The sequence below is a fragment of the Hydractinia symbiolongicarpus genome, chromosome 2, assembly GCF_029227915.1.
Source record: "Hydractinia symbiolongicarpus strain clone_291-10 chromosome 2, HSymV2.1, whole genome shotgun sequence".
NCBI classification, from domain to species: Eukaryota; Metazoa; Cnidaria; class Hydrozoa; order Anthoathecata; family Hydractiniidae; genus Hydractinia; species Hydractinia symbiolongicarpus.
In genome coordinates, this window is record NC_079876.1 from 25,421,448 (window position 1) to 25,441,763 (window position 20,316).

The 20,316-nt window shown below is 32.7% G+C and overlaps 2 protein-coding genes across 2 annotated transcripts; one reads left to right on the forward strand and one right to left on the reverse strand.

Moving 5' to 3' along the window:
* Window positions 1–1,647: 1,647 nt before the first annotated feature.
* On the reverse strand, window positions 1,648–18,848 carry LOC130630341 (tigger transposable element-derived protein 4-like). The gene is made up of 2 exons (XM_057443807.1): window positions 18,767–18,848; window positions 1,648–2,715 (listed from the first exon to the last, which is right to left on the reverse strand). The coding sequence occupies exon 2, from the start codon at window positions 2,651–2,653 to the stop codon at window positions 2,321–2,323; it is 333 nt and encodes a 110-aa protein (XP_057299790.1). The 5' UTR covers window positions 2,654–2,715; window positions 18,767–18,848; the 3' UTR covers window positions 1,648–2,320.
* Window positions 2,849–12,969, forward strand: LOC130630018 (uncharacterized). Its single transcript, XM_057443415.1, has 8 exons — window positions 2,849–2,866; window positions 5,366–5,488; window positions 10,350–10,521; window positions 10,829–10,954; window positions 11,089–11,143; window positions 11,242–11,297; window positions 11,490–11,528; window positions 11,688–12,969. Exons 1-8 carry the CDS (start codon window positions 2,849–2,851, stop codon window positions 12,851–12,853), a joined length of 1,755 nt encoding a protein of 584 aa, XP_057299398.1. The 3' UTR covers window positions 12,854–12,969.
* Window positions 18,849–20,316: the final 1,468 nt, after the last annotated feature.

Genomic DNA, 20,316 nt, shown 5'->3' on the forward strand with positions numbered 1-20,316 from the left:
AATTTTGTGAAATTTGTGCAAACATTATACTGCTTAATTACAGAAATACTTTTTTTATTGCCTTATTTGTTTTGAACATAAACGAGGAAGATCCGTCTCGGAGATGGAGACCCGTCACGTCACATTAATTTTGGGTTTTTATAGTTTCTTCGCGCACTTTTTACATTGCTTCTAATCTCCGTACGAATAGGACAGGTGTGTGGTAAAAGTGAGAATCGAAAATATCGTAGTTCTTGATTGAATTCTTAACGTAAAGAGTTTCTTCAAGCAGCAAAAAGGAAGCAAGCGCAGTAAACGACGCAATAGTTGTGTTTCATGTTTTATTTTCTATGAAACGTCATCATCATACTGTACTAGACCGACCGATGTACCGTATTTTATTCTACCGCCCCCGTGTGTTCGCATAGTTGCGTCTGCTTTCTTGTGTACCCTCCGCACACAAAACACAATTTCTGCTCTCTGTAATTTAACTTTCGGGTGTTTTGTTGTTCTTCTTAAAGTCATTAGTTGTGAAATTAAATATAACTGAAAAAAATTACCAACACGACATTTAAGTTCAAATCTGCCTTCTAACGTTCCTCTCATGTATGGGAATGATAATTAATGTTCTAAGTCGATACTAACCAATAACATGGTGGCAAACGACACGCCTTTAAGACAGTGTTCAATATATCTGGTTTAAATATTTTAGTTCAAAGTTGCTCACAATAGAAGATGAAATCATTTATTGTAAGTCAAAAGCTGAGGCAGGAGGTTATTCCCAATTTTCGAGAAGATAGATATGGGTAGAAATAAAAAGTGGTTAATTAAAGCATTCATTAAAGGAATTGGAGGAAATCTGTTTTTTCAATCAGTCATATTTGATAGATTTTACTCAACACGTATAATTGATTACCGTCGCAACACCCCTTATCCATAAAAAGTTATGAAAAGGGATTCCACGGGCTGAATTAGCACAGCAGTGAAGCTGAACGCTATTTCTACTTAGCTAGTCAACGATTTTATAAGAAAACGATTTATTTTAGAATTCCCTATATTAATAATTGAGCTAAATGTTTTGTAAAACGCTAGGCAGAGCCCACGCTCTGGGGTCAGCATGCTACCGAAGGTGCAAGTGGCATGAGTCACTTCCAATCCCTAGCATCTCTTGAAAATGTTTAGAAAGTTATTCTTTTGCTTTTTTTGAGAGATGAAAAGAAAGTGGCTACGTGATTTTACAGCTGCCTTCTATAATAAAAGGATTAAGCAAAGCAGAGCATGATGAAAAACGTTATTAAGTAAATAGTGAATCATATAGATGTAGGGAAGGCTTATTGGTTTCAAAGCAGAGCAAAAAATTGTTACTTCGGTGATGAGAATAGCTGCCCTGAAACTTTGCAAACGTTATAGTAAACTTTTAACCTCCATGGAATATTTTTGCTTGCAATTCTGCAATATCTTATTACTTTCACTTTATAGATATCGAAATTTTAGAATTCAATTTTGTGAAGAACATGTTTGCTACTTACATATTTAAATATTGTGGAGAAAGTCTTTTTTTCATTTTATAGCCAGATATTTTTATTGTGTCTTTCTTCCTTGCTAACCACTTCAGATCCTTAATTTTTATATTTAAATGTTTTAGTTATATTGAATGTGTCTTTACCCTTTTTTCAGTTCGTAGCAAATAATGTTTTATAAAATGTCCACAATGTTTCACATTCACATTGACAAGATACGTTGTGAACAAGGTGCTTTGGGAGGAATAACAAAATAGCCACCTATAAGCATTGATTAACACCAGGTGTTATTGCACGGATTCTGAAAGTTTAAAATACAAAACCCCCTTTTGTAGCATACAAAAAAAACAGCTACAAAGATTGACTGTAAGATATATAGAAAAGTACATTTCTGGCAGGATTGGGTGTGGATTAAAAATCGATGATCACACCTATGATTTTATCCGGTCATATGAAAAGGAAATAAACTTTATTACAGCTGTTTCGCAATGCTGCATAGCAATGTTGTCTCAGCTCACTATTAACATTAATTACTTCTTATGCAGAGTGAAGATGATGTCTAGACACTGCTTCATTTGTGTCGCAATCCTCATGTAGTCATCAAAGAATAATATAGTTACAGCGCTTTATCTTTATAAAGTTGCTAAAATAAAAATCATGGCCTATAAATTTTAGACGGTTTACAGCAAATAAAAAGAACACCTGTCGTCAATGAAGAGTAGCAATGCACGCTTTTTTGTGATCAACACAATTTTTAGGAGAGCGAGGCTAGATTAATAGAATATTATGTACAATAGACTCTCTGTAATTCTGTAATTATATTACTTCAGAGGTAAGTCATTCGCTTTTTCCTTTAAAAGGGGACCATTGGTGGGGATGTTTTGACTTCGTAGATTTAGCAACCATTTCATCAAAGTTCTATTCAATGATTTGTATGTTTCTGGGCCTCTTCTCTTATTTCCTTGCAAATAACTTTGAAATGATTCCATGATTTTTACTTTATTCTTTTTCCAGGTGGAAAGAGTATCTTTAAGAACTCTAAATTGTGCAGCTACTTCATTTGATGAAACTCCTTTCTCAAGTTGTTGGAGTGCCTCGTATTTTGTGTTCACAAACTTTTCACTGTGCCGAAGTTTTGCTGGAAGAGTCGCCATCTTGTTGATTAATAACAATAATATATCCTTTGTAGTTTGAAAAGAATCATACACCTTCGATTCTAAAATGGAACATATAAAACCCTGTTTACACTCGATGAAAAATTAGCAGAGGGAGATAAAATGGTTACTTCACGTAATTCGATCTTTAAAAGTCCGATTTACGGGGTGAAATGATCTAAATGAACCGGAAATATGGTTCGAAATATAGAGGTATTCGAATTAAGAAGAGATTCGAGTCAGGGAAGTCGAATTACAGAGAGTCTACTGTATTATATATATATATATATATATATATATATATATATATATATATATATATATATATATATATATATATATATATATATATATATATATATATATATATATATATATATATATATATATATATATATATATATATATATATATATATATATATATATATATATATATATATATATATATATATATATATATATATATATATATATATATATATATATATATATATATATATATATATATATATATATATATATATATATATATATATATATATATATATATATATATATATATATATATATATATATATATATATATATATATATATATATATATATATATATATATATATATATATATATATATATATATATATATATATATATATATATATATATATATATATATATATATATATATATATATATATATATATATATATATATATATATATATATATATATATATATATATATATATATATATATATATATATATATATATATATATATATATATATATATATATATATATATATATATATTTATAAGAAAACAGCAATAATCAGTTAAGATTTTACTGGTGTCTGTACAAAGAGCATGCATGACTTCTTATACCATATCAGCTAATTACACTAGCTAATTGATAAAATTGCTCTTTGAGCCAATCTACAACATTTTAAACCAACTACTTTGACTATTGCCCAATTTTATGATTTCAGCAGCGCCAACATTATTTAAATTCGGTTAGACTCAGATCTTTAATGCAGTGCATACAATAACAACCTACTGGCTACTAAAAAAATTAACAAATTTCGTGTTTTCATTCTCGAATCTTCTTTATCCAATGTGTACCATATATACTCTTTTTTGTACTTTTTCTACGTTGCTTCTGTTTTTACTCGTTATGTGCGAACATTTTATGCCGTATATGGATGTAATTCAGTCTTATTACATAATTGCATTGACTTGAAGAAATGACTCTTAGTTTATAAGTTGTAGCTACTCGTGGCATTAAGAGTCAATTTTCAACACATAGAAAAAACTAAATTAAAACTTCAAGTTATAACAAAAATAAACACTATAAGAGCAATTAAAATAAATTGTAGATTTAGTTTTTGAAATTTTAAATTGAAGAATTGAAGGTAAAATGCAATTTCTTCAATAAAAATTAGATTTCTTGAAAAAAATTCTTGACGAGGTAAAAGGTAGAAATATTTTTTTAAATAATTTTTTCAGGAGTTTCTCCAGAGATCAAAATAAAGATAGCATCTCATATAAATGTTACAGGCAATAGTTGAAAAAAATATTTAAAAAAAATTAATAAAAATAATTATTAAACGTTGATCAAATTATAAACATATGCGAGAGAGGTCAAAAACTTAAGAATAGTTTCATAAGCCTGCAAATGGCATGATTTTAACTTTTTCTTTTTAGAGAATGTGGTACGATTCGTTAAAAAGAATCGTCAGCTAATTTTAGAAATATCATCAATCATTATGTGTAATGGAAGAGATCGTTAAATGTAAATGTGTCGTTAGAGCGCAATGCGCAATTTTATTCGAAAGTATCTATATTATAATATCCGTATACGTCTGTCTGCCGGACTGTCTGTCACACAAAATGGTAGCTTAACTGCGCAAATAGCGAGACGCACGCAATGCGGTATAAAAAGGACGGGCGAACCCGTGGATTGTTCCACAGGGTAACAACAAATTTATATGGCGCTTTTCCCGCCAAACCTTACTCGTTGTCTATCTTACAGCCCGTTCTACTATTTCTTCAATTTTTTATTATTATCAATGTAATTCTAAACATTTATAGGCATTTATCAATTAAATTGTGTTTATTTCTAAGTTTTGAGCTAGCCCCTTATGGGTAGCTCAAACACTTACAACCAAAATAAATGCACATAATATCTGTTGAAAATATACTTAGCATTTTTATAAAACATGTTGAGTTTTCTGTTTAAAACTCCTTGACGATATTGTTAAAGAATCTTTATCATTCTCCAGTTTTCATCCAACTTCTTGTTTTAATTCATCGTCACATTAACACAAAAATATTATGGTGGATGAAATGTTGGAGGTGTTTAATTCGAGCTTTTCACCACACAAACGCAGCTGAGCTATCTTTTGCATTAATAAATTTTTTTTTACACTTCCTTTAACTGACCACCCATGAGAACTTGATTAACCTTGATAAAAACCCAAGCATTGTCAGAGAATCAAAACATTGAAAGAAATCTTAATGAATACATATTGGAGTTCGCTTGTCTTTGTGAGCGAGGAACGGATGCATGGCAGCCAGCTTAGAAACGGGATTTTTTTGTAATATACAAATCCATCATACGTATTCGTTTCTAGTGCACATAAAATGGGGCAGCGAAACTAGAAGCATAGCCAAATGAAAATATAGCAAATTGATATGTGTTTATCTACAGTTATCGGTAATCATCACTGTGTTTCTTAACTCTATGTACGTAATGCATCATTTGCTTTCTAATAGTAAAAGTATTTTAAAAGCACACGCTGATAACAGGTATGCATTACCTAGAGGAAACGAGGTACTTAATTAGCCATGACTTCATGAAACGGTATAGAATCGAAATATGACTGCTTTATATATATTTTGCAAAGCAAAACCAAGTTGAAAATAACTTGATGAAAAGTTGTATATCTTACATTTCTCATTGGTGTTGAATATGCCTGATTAATGGCTACTCTGACACTGATTACTTTGACATTTGATCAACATCATGTGGCAAGTCCTTCGTAAAGTGGTCAGTTTTAAAAACCAAAACGTTTTCTTTTTAAATATTTATTTTGAAAAACACTGTTGTTGATGTTAAGTTAATGTGAGGGCAAAAACGAATACTACTGAACCCTTAAATATGGCGCAGAAAATGTAAATCACAATTTTAACGTACAGTGAAAAAAAAACATGTCAAAAGGGCAAAAAAAAAATGAAATAAAAATCGATTTGTTTTAAATGGTGACAAAAAGTTCATATTTTAAATTTCAAAAATTGCTTGAAATATCAAAAATATAAAAGTTGAAAAAAACCTTCACCAGGGGCGGATCTAGGGTTAGGCAGCCTAGGCAATTGCCTAAGCCTAGTTTTGTGAACTAGAAAAAAAATTCTCTATAGATAGAATAATCTAAAAAAAACTAAATTATTTTTATCAATTTATTTTTGGCATCCGCCGATTTCGACTATGACGATGCGCGGCGTGCGTGTTTTATTTTACTCAAATAAGCAAACCCGGGGCGATCTTAGGCAAAATGTCTATTCGCCTAAAACGTCCGCGGGTTTTAAAGTTCCGAATGAATGAAAATCACAGATGGAAGAAAAAACGCCTAAAACGTCCGCGGGTTTTCAAGTTCCAATAAATGAAATTCTGGAATGTGAAGAAAAAACGCCTAAAACGTCCGTGGGTTTTAAAGTTTAAACGCCTAAAACGACCACGGGTACGGTTACATGGAGTGGATGTTTCTTTTTCAACATGGTTTACCTGGATCAGGTCCAATTGCAGGGAGCACTTCAAATGTCTAGAATATTAAAGCAATTGTATGCCACCTAAGTTAAATAAAGAAGTTTTGAATTTGGAAACCTTTTCAGATATTGAAAGGATTGGAAATGCTGGAGAGAAGTATTTTGGCCACGTGTGCCGTGTTGTTGTCTCAAACCAAACCTTTATCTTCCTCTGCAAGAGACAATAAATTCAGTAATACTTGAAATATTTTAGTTTTAGCTGCTCCTGAATTTTAGGCACTTTTGTGTCAAGAACTATTCTTAAAAGTGGTAAACCACCAGATGTTCTTACAAAACGTGTAATTTAAATCTTTTTCTTATCAAAACAAAAGGTTTTAACTTGGCCTTGATCAAATGCATTGTTTAAAAACATAAAAGCCCAATGCCAAACGAGATAGCTAACGGAGGCAATTTATGTAAACACTGTCTTGGCGGTCGAAAGATGTTTTGATGTGTATGTTAAATTCGGTATAGAGTATTACTAGCTACCTGTATGTGTATTAGTTGGAATTTTGTTAGTTTTTTTTCTTTAACGTCTTAAGGGTCACTGGCTTCGTGTAGGCTTCGTGTAGCCGTTTATGCAACTGTGTATCTTTGTTTCTGTTTGGGAGAGAATACATTCTTGTAAGATAACTAAGGGACAGCTCTTTCATGAACGCAAAAGTCCAAGCTAAATGTTAATAGATCTGCAGATCCCCTTTCCCTCCCCTAAACATCAAATCAGAAAAGGTAATCTTTGAATGTTGTCAGTCCTTGAAACCATAAGCACTCATCCATGTGTCCCTGCTAAGCAGGTAGACACTAAAAGTTATTAATTCTTTCTGTTCTCTAAGAAATCGATGTATACAGTATGAGATATAATTAAACGTCAAAGGATTCTACCTCGTCCCACCGCCAAATTTATACACTTAGCATATACTTTTTTATTGTGATTGTCCCTAAGAACTTTGACTTTGTGGGAACTTTTAAACAGTGCATTTTATATGCAACATCCCACTGCTCATTTTAAAACTTTTAAGAACACGAGAAGATCTCTTTGACTTTCCCATGTTACTTTTAATTGTAATAATATTGCTAAAAACAAAAGAATGAAGCAATACCTAATCTAAGAATAGTCCAAGTTTGTTTTATAATATTTCTTATTCTCATCTTGCTGAGCAATACATTGATATAATTTTGTTTTAGGATAAGATATTTTGATGTCACCCTGGTACCTAAGATGAATATTCTTCTGACAATGAAAATCACCATCAATTAAAAGAACACAGATTTGTTAATCCTTATAATATTGGAAAACTGTAAACAATGGATATATATCTGGTATAATCCACAAAGTTGTGTTTCATAAGAGGAACTAAGAAGGTGAAAAAAATCAATCAAAATAATTTGTATTTTGATGTCACCCTGGTACCTATGATGAATATTCAAGTAAATAACACAGAAGATTTGTTCTGAATCCTTATAATATTGGAAAACTGTAAACAATGGATATATATCTGGTATAATCCACAAAGTTGGTGAAAAAAATCAATCAAAATAACTTGTGAATATTCAAGTAAATCATAGAAATGATTTTCACGTAAAACATATACAGATCGAAACAAGAATTGCATGTTAAAAAACGTTCTGTTACAGACTGTAAACTAACAAAATGTCATGTCAACTTATGGATATGAGTAGGATTTGTATATATGTTGCTTTTTATATGAGAATCTTCATAATTGGCTTATAGTTACTAAAACTTTCTTAAAGATTTTACAGTATTAAAATATTTTTTAAACATAGTTGACAGGGACATGTAAGGGTAAATAATATGAGACATCTTAAATGTTTTGATGTTATTTTTCTAATTTCTAACTCTTTTCTGGCTTAATAAACTGCCTTTCTCTTGTGGGAATTTCATAGCATTAAAATTAATGCTTAATAGAAATTGGTGCAAAACTACACCAGTAACCCTAATGCTAAACTGTATTAACTTCATGAAGAGGTGATTACTATATACTTTTTGTACACGTTTATTATATGTTGCGATCTTACACTGTAAGTCTAACTGGAAATCTTTCATTCTTTTATATGCTGGTTTTCTTTGTGCATTTGCAGGTTGTTACCACAGACTATAATTTTCCAAACAATATTTCTACGTTGCACTACTGTTGACTATCTATTCCTAAAATTGTCTTGTAATGTAATTTTTTGTTGTATTGTTAGTTATTAGACTTATTGCATGTTTTGAAATGAAGCAAATCCCCAACTTATTACTTGTACTCGTATTATGTGCGCAAAACGAAAAAAGATGCTAAGATACTTAATACCAATATGTGATTCAAAGAAATTATGGAAACGCTAACCCTGTTTCAAATCGAATTTGCTAACCAGACGCATTTTCCATCCGCATGTTTTAACAAGGATAAAGTGGTAAAACTACGGGGGTTACTGTTATTTGTTTGGCTATAAAGAAACTTTCGTTTCTAATCTAGAAGGATTCTTAATAACTAAAAACCTTACTTTTGGGAAAATTTTAGTTCCTTTTACAGCAAAAACACAAAACGGCCGATTTACCTCGTACAACACCACAACCCTTGACATTACTTTGCCAAAAAATCTATGAAATTTTGCCTAACCAGAAAAAAATCCTAGATCCGCCCCTGTTCACTAAACTTGAATACAAAATTAGATTTAAAACATTTTTTTATAACTCTATATGCATTTAAAACAGTGATCATCAAAATAAATATAAAATGTTTGAATTTTAAAAACCATAAATGACCTGGAAATTAATATAGCTACAAGTCTCAAGTATGGATTAACTTGCAATGTCACTCTACCAATAACCACACTGTTTATCCTTAATACACTTATTGTATGATGTTCTAAATGTGTGATAAAATAATATAATAACTTTGTGGTTTCCCAGACTCCTCGCCACGCGGTCTTGATGTTGCAATGGAAATTAAAATTAGGCCAATTGGCAAAAATGATAAGTCAGATGTTGTTATTTATTTCCTAATACATATATAAGAACTTTTTAAACTCTCATTCCACATTAATTACTGTCGTTGTAATGTGACAAGGAAAGAATTATTGCCACCGAAGTTGCACTTGCGAATTATACCTAGTTTGGGCAATGAATAAAACGCAAAAAAACCCCTTTTATTCAACAATTTATCTTAAACCTTTTGTCGAACTTCTTCAATGAATGAAAAGTATAAATACACAAATAAGTATCAAAGCATTGATCACTGAATAAGCAACAGTGGTAAAAACTTCACATTCTCAAGTTGGAAATATATTAGGGATGCTTTTCTCTTTATTGTTATTATTTTAAAAAATATCGAATCTTTTTTTTATAAAATAGAATTGACCACGATGGCAATAAATTTAGAACAAGTTGCCCTTAAAACTTTTTACAACTTGCTTTTCGTTATATTAAAATCGAATTGTAAAGAAGAAACAATGTTGTTGTACCAGTAATTTTGCATTTTAAACTCGTATAATTGTGGATTTAAAATGCAGTTTCTGATCAAATGAGAGAAAGAGAGCTTGCAGTCTGTCGCCAGTAGAGTATTGACGCATAATTTTTGCCAATGTGAAAAAAAGTTGTCGTTTTAAATTAGTTTTGCATTTTCGATACATTTATATCATTGTCTGTAAAGCCCTTAAAAATCAAGGAAAAGGAGATGTACTAAGTACCCAACGAATAGCATTTTTAAAGCTTGCAATGTTTACTTGGAAAGGAGAAGTGCAACAAACAAACAAATGTTTTAACACAAAATAAGAAACTCATAATGGCAACTTAGCTCGAGTTTGTCCTTAATATCTTTACAATTTTGTTGCGCAGAACAATAGTCAGATTAAGTTTCTAAAATCATTAACTGTATTAACGATACATTCAGTTTATGCTAATAGTTGATATCATTTTGGTAACAGCAAGATGTTTATACAGTAATGACATTCGCATGCGTTTATCTTGTAAAACTCCATTTTGTTTTGTGTTATCAAATCAAAATCTGCTCTACCATAACTCCCTTAAAATTACAGGTTGTATAGACACAAAATTTAACGGATGTATAAAAGTTCAGAACATTAAAACAGTTTGTTTTCTTGTCAACAAAAAAAGAATAACTTTCTTAGCTTCATTTGCTGAAAATTTGATAACCCATAAGATTAAAAAAAGTGCTTATGTGGGAATCCAGCAATATCAAATTGTTCCCAAGCAATAAAAGTAATCTTATACTAAATTACAATAGTAATTGTTTATACTTGAATCTGAATGAAGACTTGTGGCTAGAACCATGACTATCATTAAATTGTGCAATGTCATTCAGCAAGCAAATATTTGTGAATCGTAATTAATTTAATAGTCTTTGTTCAGTCATTTCTTCACAACCTGGAAGAATTTCCTGTCCTATTTCTTCTGTTCCTGACCACGGTATTGTTACTGCAAGAAATAAAAGTAATTTTGCAAAAATTAAAGCATGCGGCCTGACGCAAAATCACTGTAAATTGGGCATTTATCGTTTAGTAAATCAATCCGAATACACGTTGGAAAAGTAATTAGGCCATTTAAATTACATCTATTGCTTCATCAGCTACCCTCCCAAAATATATAAAAAGGCCATTTTCTGAGTTTAGATTCATTCTCCATCGCCTTGCAAAGCGGAAAGAAGAATAACATTACTTATAAAAGGTAAAATGTTTGGCAGTACATCTCACATCAAATTTTTTTTATGTTGGTTTTTCTATGTTAAGGTATGTGTGGAAGTAATAATATAAATATTGTTGTAGGTTCATCATGAAGTTTTTGGCAATTCTCCTTTGTTTCCTTGTCGCTGCACTTGCTGGTAAGTAGTTATGCGAAGTTTGTTCGCCATTATGTGGTCAAATGAAATTAGCACACATGGTTAGACTGGGATTATTGTATCTAACTAGATTAGATATAATTTAAGCCTAAATAAGACGAATATAACTTGTAAATTTATGATGACTTTGGTAAAACTGCTTAAAATTAATTTAAAATGTAATTTATTGTTTAGTTCATGCAGTAGAAGAAACACCAAAAGACGATGTTGAAGGTATTTAATTTAACATTATCTCTGAACAATTTAGATTGTCTCCATTCTACATTGATTTAACCCTAACAAGGCATTTCATTAGCCATACTACAGCGCAAAAGTAAATAACACAAAGATTTGTACATAATGTGAAACGTGAAATGAATTAATTTCTTTTAGACACCGACATTGAAAATGAACAAATGACTGCAAACGACAGTGAAGCTGACGAAGAAAGCGATGCTAGTGTTTATGCCTACCGTGGAAACTACAGACGATATGTTGCACATGGTCGACGATATGTTGGACATGGTCGACGATATGTTGGACACGGACGTAGATATGTTGGACATGGACGAAGATATGTTGGATATGGTAAAGGTTATGGCCGTGGCGTAAGATACGGACATGGGAAATATGGACGCAAGGCCTACGGAGATGCGTCATACAAAGGTAGTTATACGTACGGTGGACGCCGATATGGTGGACACGGGCGAAGATATGTTGGACATGGTCGACGATATGTTGGACATGGACGAAGATATGTTGGACACGGTCGACGATATGTTGGACATGGCCGACGATATGGTGGATACGGTAAAGGTTATGGCCGTGGCGTAAGTTACGGATATGGAAAATATGGACACAAGGCTTACGGAGATGCATCATACAAAGGTGGTTACACGTATGGTGGACGTCGATATGGTGGACACGGACGAAGATATGTTGGACATGGTCGACGATATGGTGGACATGGGCGAAGATATGTTGGACACGGACGTAGATATGTTGGGCATGGACGAAGATATGTTGGATATGGTAAAGGATATGGCCGTGGCGTAAGTTACGGACATGGAAAATATGGACGCAAGGTTTACGGAGATGCATCATACAAAGGTGGTTATACGTACGGTGGACGTCGATATGGTGGACACGGGCGAAGATATGTTGTACATGGTCGACGATATGTTGGACATGGACGAAGATTTGTTGGACACGGACGTAGATATGTTGGACATGGACGAAGATATGTTGGACATGGACGAAGATATGGTGGATATGGTAAAGGATATGGCCGTGGCGTAAGTTACGGACATGGAAAATATGGACGCAAGGTTTACGGAGATGCATCATACAAAGGTGGCTATACGTACGGTGGACTTCGATACGGTGGACACGGGCGAAGATATGTTGGACATGGTCGAAGATATGTTGGACATGGTCGACGATATGGTGGTCACGGACGTAGATATGTTGGATATGGTAACCGATATGGTAATCGTGGATATGGATACGGTGGTCGTGGTTACCGCTATGGTCATAAGGTCTATGGAGATGAGCAATAAATTGATTTAAAAGAAATAGCTTAATTTGGTGTTAGAAAAATATATCATATTCATTTTACCTTTACAGTTTCTTTTTATTATTGGGACTTAAATAAGTTCTCCCTGGCTGTAACCATTCTCTTATAAAAATCACCCCTATTAAAAAATTAGGAAACTGTAAATATGTTGAGTGTTGCAAGCACTTAGATTGCTTAGAATGACTTTGAGTGAACATCGTTTGTAACTGGAATTTGAGTAAAGGTCGTGTGTAAGTGAATGACTTTAAGTGAACGTCGTTTGTAACTGGACTTTGAGAGAAGGTCGTTTGTAACTGAATGATTTTGATTGAAGGTCGTTTGTTACTGGATTTTTTCTTTCTAAACACGAGTAAGGTAATAGGGTAGGTTTTGAAAGCTACAAAACAACCATCAATGTAAATGGCTCTTTCCGTTAGCATGAATAAGGTACTGAAATTGGAACCCACAAGAAAATCTTTAACGGGATAGTCTGTGAAATTTTCTAGAAGATTATATTCTTTGCAGCCACATGGACATACATGTGCAGATTATATTCTTCAATTTCTGTTCTTATTTATTATGAAAATATCTTTATCATTACCTTACGATCTTTATTCCATGGAATTTAATGTGTTGGATGTTTTGTTGTTCTTTTCAAAATATAGCTAATTGTGAATTAAATTATAAGAAAAAAACATTTACTAAAAGTCAAAAGCTAAAGCAACAAGTTTTTTTGATCGCAACAATAGAGTTATCATTAACATTAAAACGGAAGTGAGAGTGACATGCTGCTGATAAAACCGAGTATTCATTAATTAACTAATTAAAAATGAATGACGATATTTTAGTTAAGATGTGGAGGGGCTGGGTATGCGTAGAAATTTAAATCGGTAACGTCAAGCATACATTAAAGGTTAAGCACGCTTTTACATTTACCAATTAGTCTCTCTTGAAAGCTTGTTGCTAATTTAATTTCACTTAATTGCAATAAAAATGGAATTTGTGAATGCCAACATAATTTCTAGTAAAACTTGGCCGCACGATAGTTAATGGTTAATAAATAAAGGAAAACTCATCTATCATATTATTAAGTCGCTTAAGATTTGAATAGTTCGTCAAGGCTAACTTTTATTGAACCATATGAAAACTATACATATAGAACTATGCAAGCAAGCTTGTTCTAAGATGTCTTCTACTTTGTAGGATTAGCACTGTGCATTGCCAGCATGAGTGTTCGCTAAGAACACGTTTACTACCAAGCACTGTGCATAGCTCTGTCCTATGCATTATGCTAGTGACACGTAGTACGATTGCCTGTGGCCTAGTTCGTGTAACTGGTTACAATACTGTTAACTACGAATTAAGAGTTTCGCGATTCAAACCCCAAACTACTCCTGCTGATAAGCTGTGATAAAGCGAATCAAGCTGGTCCTGGGATGTGTTTACATAATTCATGTTTAAATTACATACTTTTTATTCGTATTAGTATTATTCCCCCGATTCAAGGAGGGAGGGAGGGGATATCCCTACCCCGAGATTTTCGGTCTTAGGCTTCTAATTGTCTCACAGAATCCCTGTTAGATTGGCAGTAACTGCGTATTTGATCTATACGACGTTGATTTATGAAAAAAAACTAAAATTACATTACCAATTACGATCATCATCAAAATACAGCAGATTTAAGAAAAAAGATATTTTTCTTTTTTCCGCTGACAACATAAAATTCCGGTGATTATTACTACAGGATCCTTATGTAATATTTCTATTTATTTGCGCCCTTCCTACACTCTTTTAACACCCAACCGCAGTACTTTTTACGCTTCTTGTAACGCCACAGCACACAATATACCGTCAAATACACCAAATGCACCAAAACAAGTTTTATTTTTTTACATCTAAACATTTTGATGTCTAAGTGTGAGTAAGCATTCATATTTTAAAAAAAGAAAAATTTCAACCCGTTTCGTTGCATTAGCACTGCAATTAACATGAATGGAAGCTTTTCTTAAGCTTCATTATGACGACACAGAAAACGTGCTAACATTAGCAAAGATTAGTGCTGTCATTTTGTTCAAAGTTTGACTCAATTTGCACCAGTCTGTTCAAAATTATGAAGGCGGGGAATCTCCCCCCTCTCCCGCGGTCATAGTATGTTACAATATCCCGGAGCAAATAGTGTTAATGAACCACGATACCACGTCTTGCTGAAAGATTATAAAAGAGAGCAGTCATTGCTACGATACCGCGCAGATAAGTGTAAAGATGACCTAGCGACCTCATTATTATATACAATGAAGTAAAAGTTTTACTGGCCTATACTGAGATTTCACAATGAAGATTTAGAAAAAAAAGCGAATGTTTTATTCATTGCGATTGAGCTGATGAGTAGTACCACAAAACGATGATGAATTATAATTTATAACAATTTCTTCTTTAAAGGAGTTTTAGAGCATAGATCATGTAGAAATTAAAATCGGTCAGAATTTATCCTTAAGTAAAGGATCAAAATACTTCCTTGTGAAATTTTTCCCTGGCGAAATTATTTAAAAAACCCTATAGCCTTTCTTGCGTGTAGCTCTTAATCATTTCAAAAATGTATTTCTCTGGATTGATTGACTACAATTCCAGACATTTATTTATGTGAAAGGCTGTTTTTTTATTTTATTTTTTTCCGAAATGGCAAAGCGGCATCATTCAACCCATACTTCGCATCCAGTAGTCTGCAATTTTACTTTGACAGAAGTGTAGGCCGAGTAACCAAAGTGGAAAATGTTTAACCTGCACTCTTTGCAATGTCCGCCATTAAGGAAACAACTCACTCCATGACCCGAAAAAGATCTGTGAGAGGTCCGTAGTGCGTGTTACTTACATAGAAACATCATTACCAATAAAATCAGCAAAATTTTAAATTATTAGTTTTAGGGAGCTATAAATGTAAATACTTGTGTAGAATTTAACTCATGTAAAGTACCTAACCAAAAATAGAACTTTCATCCTGATAAACTAATTTTTAATGAATGAGTTAAAGAATAAGGAGAAATGCAAACTACGGTAGAAAACGAACCAACTCGTTTCAAGAAATAAATCCCCTTCGTAATTACTAATGATAAAAACCACTAATCAATTTGAACATTTTTTTCCTTATTTTTATTACTAATAATTAAGGAAACAGAAAAAACCACGGATAAAATTTTGATATAGTAATCGAGTTTCAATTTCCTATTTAATACGAAACCAGACATTCATTAATATATCATTGCTAACGCACTGTCTGATAAATTTAACCGCAATATCCGAGTAACAAAAAAAAATATTACTTACAGAAAACTCTGTCCTGTTTAAAAATTATGGCTATTAGATTACTAAAAGCAATCTTGAATTTTATTATAATTAAGAGGCTGCAAAACGAGGCATGCGACAAAATGCGTGTCAAATTACCAAAAGCCTACTGATTTATGCTAGTCGCAATATCAGTGAGAGTTTGGCCTCACTTACTGTGTTTCCATTTTTAAACTGTAACTTTAACTGGTGGAAGTTTTTGTGTTTCCGTGGCTTAATATACGTGATGTATGAATTGTTTAATGCTGATAAAAATGCTTGAAATAATGACCGCTTTTCAGGCATTTTTGAAAATATGAAAGCATCAAATAGTCAATACGCCACATCTGGTAGGCTTTTAGAGGGTTGCCTTCTGAATATGTAACCAAGGTGATTTAGTGTTGTTTTTTTTTCACTCATTCGCGTGTTTAAAACATGGAAATTACACATAAGCATTCATGCAAGGCTCCAGAAAACCAGGAAACTTAGAAATAAATATGTGCTGACGTCGGCAAATGTTGGTACAACGCGCGAAGCTAATATACAAATAAGGCACGTGAATACTTGGGGTGAGCGAACCTATCTGAACATATATATTTCAAGAGGAAAACACTTTTTAATGTGGAGGGTGGATAACTACCTTAAATGTTGATGAAGTGTTGAAGGTTAAAGTTGACATTCTATTATCAATCTAAGACGTCAACCCTAGAAAAGCTGTCCCTTAAAACCGGGAAGTTTATAATATGTGGCTTTCGAATCCCACTCTGTGTATAACCTTAATTAAGGATTCAAAGGTAGTACACACCAAGAGAGAAGTTTCAATTAACCGATGAATATACTTCGGATTTTTATTTTTGGTCGACATTTGTTGTCTGATTTTGTTAAAATCAATTAACATCACAAGACGATTAATTTTAGATATACGAAGGAATTCACTACTTTTAGTAAATAATCCTCATCAATCTACCGCCTTACCAATTGCCATGCTCTTAAAACATAAACATAGTATAAGCAATAAAGGTAATAACGCTAAACAAAATTACTTTGCCTTGCCTTGCCTTGCTACAGAGTTGCGCAATTTATAATGTAATTATACTCCTAAATTACTTAGAATGGTTCACTAATTGCTGAAGATCGCCCTGGTAGCCATGACTATATACACAGCAAGTATAGTAACATACATTTGATGAAAAAGACCCAGCCCACCCAGAAAAGGATAGAAATTAGTAACACACAGGACAATTCCTATGATAAAACGAATTTCACGCGACAGCAAAACTACCTATGACTTTCTCGTAACATATTGAAAAGTGAACGTGTATGAAAAGGTATGCAAGATGAGCGCAGAGAACACACGGTCTCAAAGGAACATATAACTAAAAATAGTACTTAAGACTAGTTGTTAGCCTGTGGAAAATATTTCAATTTTTTAATTTTTATTTTTAAATTCGCACGTTGTAGATCTTTCACACATTGTTATTCCGTGCACCTTGTTTGTATTTAAGCATGAAGTACTAAAATAACTTAGCGGTAGTCAAGTGGTCCCTGGAAAAATCCGCATTAAGTAGCAAAGTATAAAACTACACGTCTTTTGGCTGACATTTAGAAATTTAAGAGCTATCTTTTTATTCTATAGGAACATTTATTTTTTGTATGATTTCGCATGTTCAGATAAAAATATCACCCAGTTTTCTAACCATGTTTAACTTTAAAGCGAACCAATTATAAGATTTTAGCTACAAACATAGATTTAAAGTCAACATCCCTGGTGAAGCTTTATTTTTATTCTCTTAAAGGTTTTTTTCAGTGTCTTTCTAACTAGGTCTTTATTAGCTCTTTCTAGCTGAATAGTGAAAGTAGCAAAATGTAGTTTGGCTACAACAAAATTCTTAATCATTAATTCTTATGCTAAAGAAAGTTTTGGAGCTATACACCTTTTATAATTGGCCTGAAAACTTTCTCTACCAAAATAAAATTGCTTAGCAATTTTTCGCTGGACAAGAAAACAGAGGGCTGTTTTCTGTGTTTTGATTTGAACTGAAGTGGCGATAAAGTGCATTGCGCCTATACGCATGTGCGCCATTGTTTATCAGTACGAAAGGCACAGCCCGTTATCAATTTTTGAACTTTTACGGAAACTTATTTCGCAAAAATATTGACCAATTATTTTTGCCATGAAGGGATAACAACGGGTTGTAATCTAGGTTTTTACTTCCGCTTTTGTTGTAGAAAAGTTTTATTTTTTTAAATATATTAACCCAAAATACTATAATGGTGTGTGCGCTTCACTTACTTTACGACGTACGACATACAACATACATGTACTAAAGCGCTCCATTCGCATGTGTTACTCACTTTACGGCTCTTATTAAGCGCTCTACTGGGCGTTCAAGACCAGTCACACCGTTACTTGTGGCTTAGCGCACGTTTTGACACCCGTCCCCCTTGCTAGTAAGTATATAGTAGTAAAGAAGTATTATTGCTCACCTTTCTCGCGAAAATACATACATAAAAGTAATTAACGCATAATTTGGATGCGTTTTTCGAAACAAATAGCGAAAATAAAATAGTCAACAAACAAGAAAAAAAAAACACTTACAAACACATCTTAAAATATATCGTTCTTCTTAAAAATAATAATAAAATTTTTCGTCGAAATAGGCAACACAATGTTAATTGCATTTAACTTTGTGCGTGCCCGTATTTACAACAAAGAAACGGTATTTAGGGATCAATAAGAATTAGTTAGCCATGACTTTGTATAAGAAATATACAAAACCTTTCTTAACTGACCTCTTATATCCTCAGGGAAAGAAAAAACTTATAAGACAATTTGCAATTTGTAGGCAATGTTTATCCTTGTCCCCAGGGTGTCTTGGCCTTCATTACCCTGGCACAGGCTGGTCTCATGATACATGGCACAGACATACTGGACATTTTTTTAATATAAACTTGACCTCCAGGGCAAAATCTACGACAGAGGAAAAAAGTCACGATGTTTTATATTTTTGTAGATGAAAGCAAAATTGTCATAATAAAACTGATTTCACTTCATTCTTCTGACTTGGCTAAATCGTTTACTATTGTCAAAAGGTCAAACAACTTATTTAATGGCATCATTTTTTATGCGAAGACTTACCACTGTTTTTAGCTGTAAAGAAAGCATAAATTTTCCTCTCAATATGAACAACAATTTTCCCCATTTTTAAGGATAAGTTGCATTTATGCTGCTAAAATATTTGAAGTATTAAAACTGTATTCCTGTCAGGCTTAAAATGTAAACTTTTTTGGTCTCAATTAACATGTATATTAAAAATCAAGTTCAGTGGGCCTGGATAGGGTATCAAATAAGTTCATTATGTTTACGTACTATTTACGTGTTTAGACAACAAAGATTTTCTCAGAAATATGATGGATAATTAAATTACCCCACTGAGACAAGGTTAAAGACAACACAGCCTGCTTGTCACCAAAACCTTGATAAAAAGAAAGTTAGATATTGATTTGCAACATTGGGTGGACTCAAGAAGTAGAATAGCTCATCATCAACAAAATAAGAACATCTTCAGGCTTAAATCATTACATTCAAAACTAAGAACAACCTAAGTGCATGGGTAACTAGGGACCTCCTCAGACCAAATTTAGGCCAATGTTCCAAAGCTTAGTCAACTCACCCGGTTCGGAACTAACGGGTGGATGACGTCATCAAAAAACTTTAAAGCACAAGAACCTTTACATTTTTTAGTCAGCGTTCAAGATCTATACGATGAAGGCAACAGGTATAGAAATTTCTGATGCAGTACCCTTATATCTTCTTATACGTTCGTTAAAAGCACACGGTTCTATACATTTTCTTCTCCAGCGTTTTAAGCTCTACACCACGGAGGCAACACGTGAACAAATTTGCTACAAGGCAGTTTTTGACTTTTAACTAATTTTCTGAGAATGAGAATACTGCGATTTTTTTTATTTCTTTTAAACACAATATCTCAAGTTTGAGTAATGCTTACACCTTCAAATTTTTACTGCGTGTTTTTTTGCATGCAGTACTAGTGAATAAATGGCAATCAAGCCATTTTCTTGAGAATTTCAGTTAGATTACTTTAACAGAAGCAAACTAAGCATATGCAAAAATGGGTGAAGTTATTT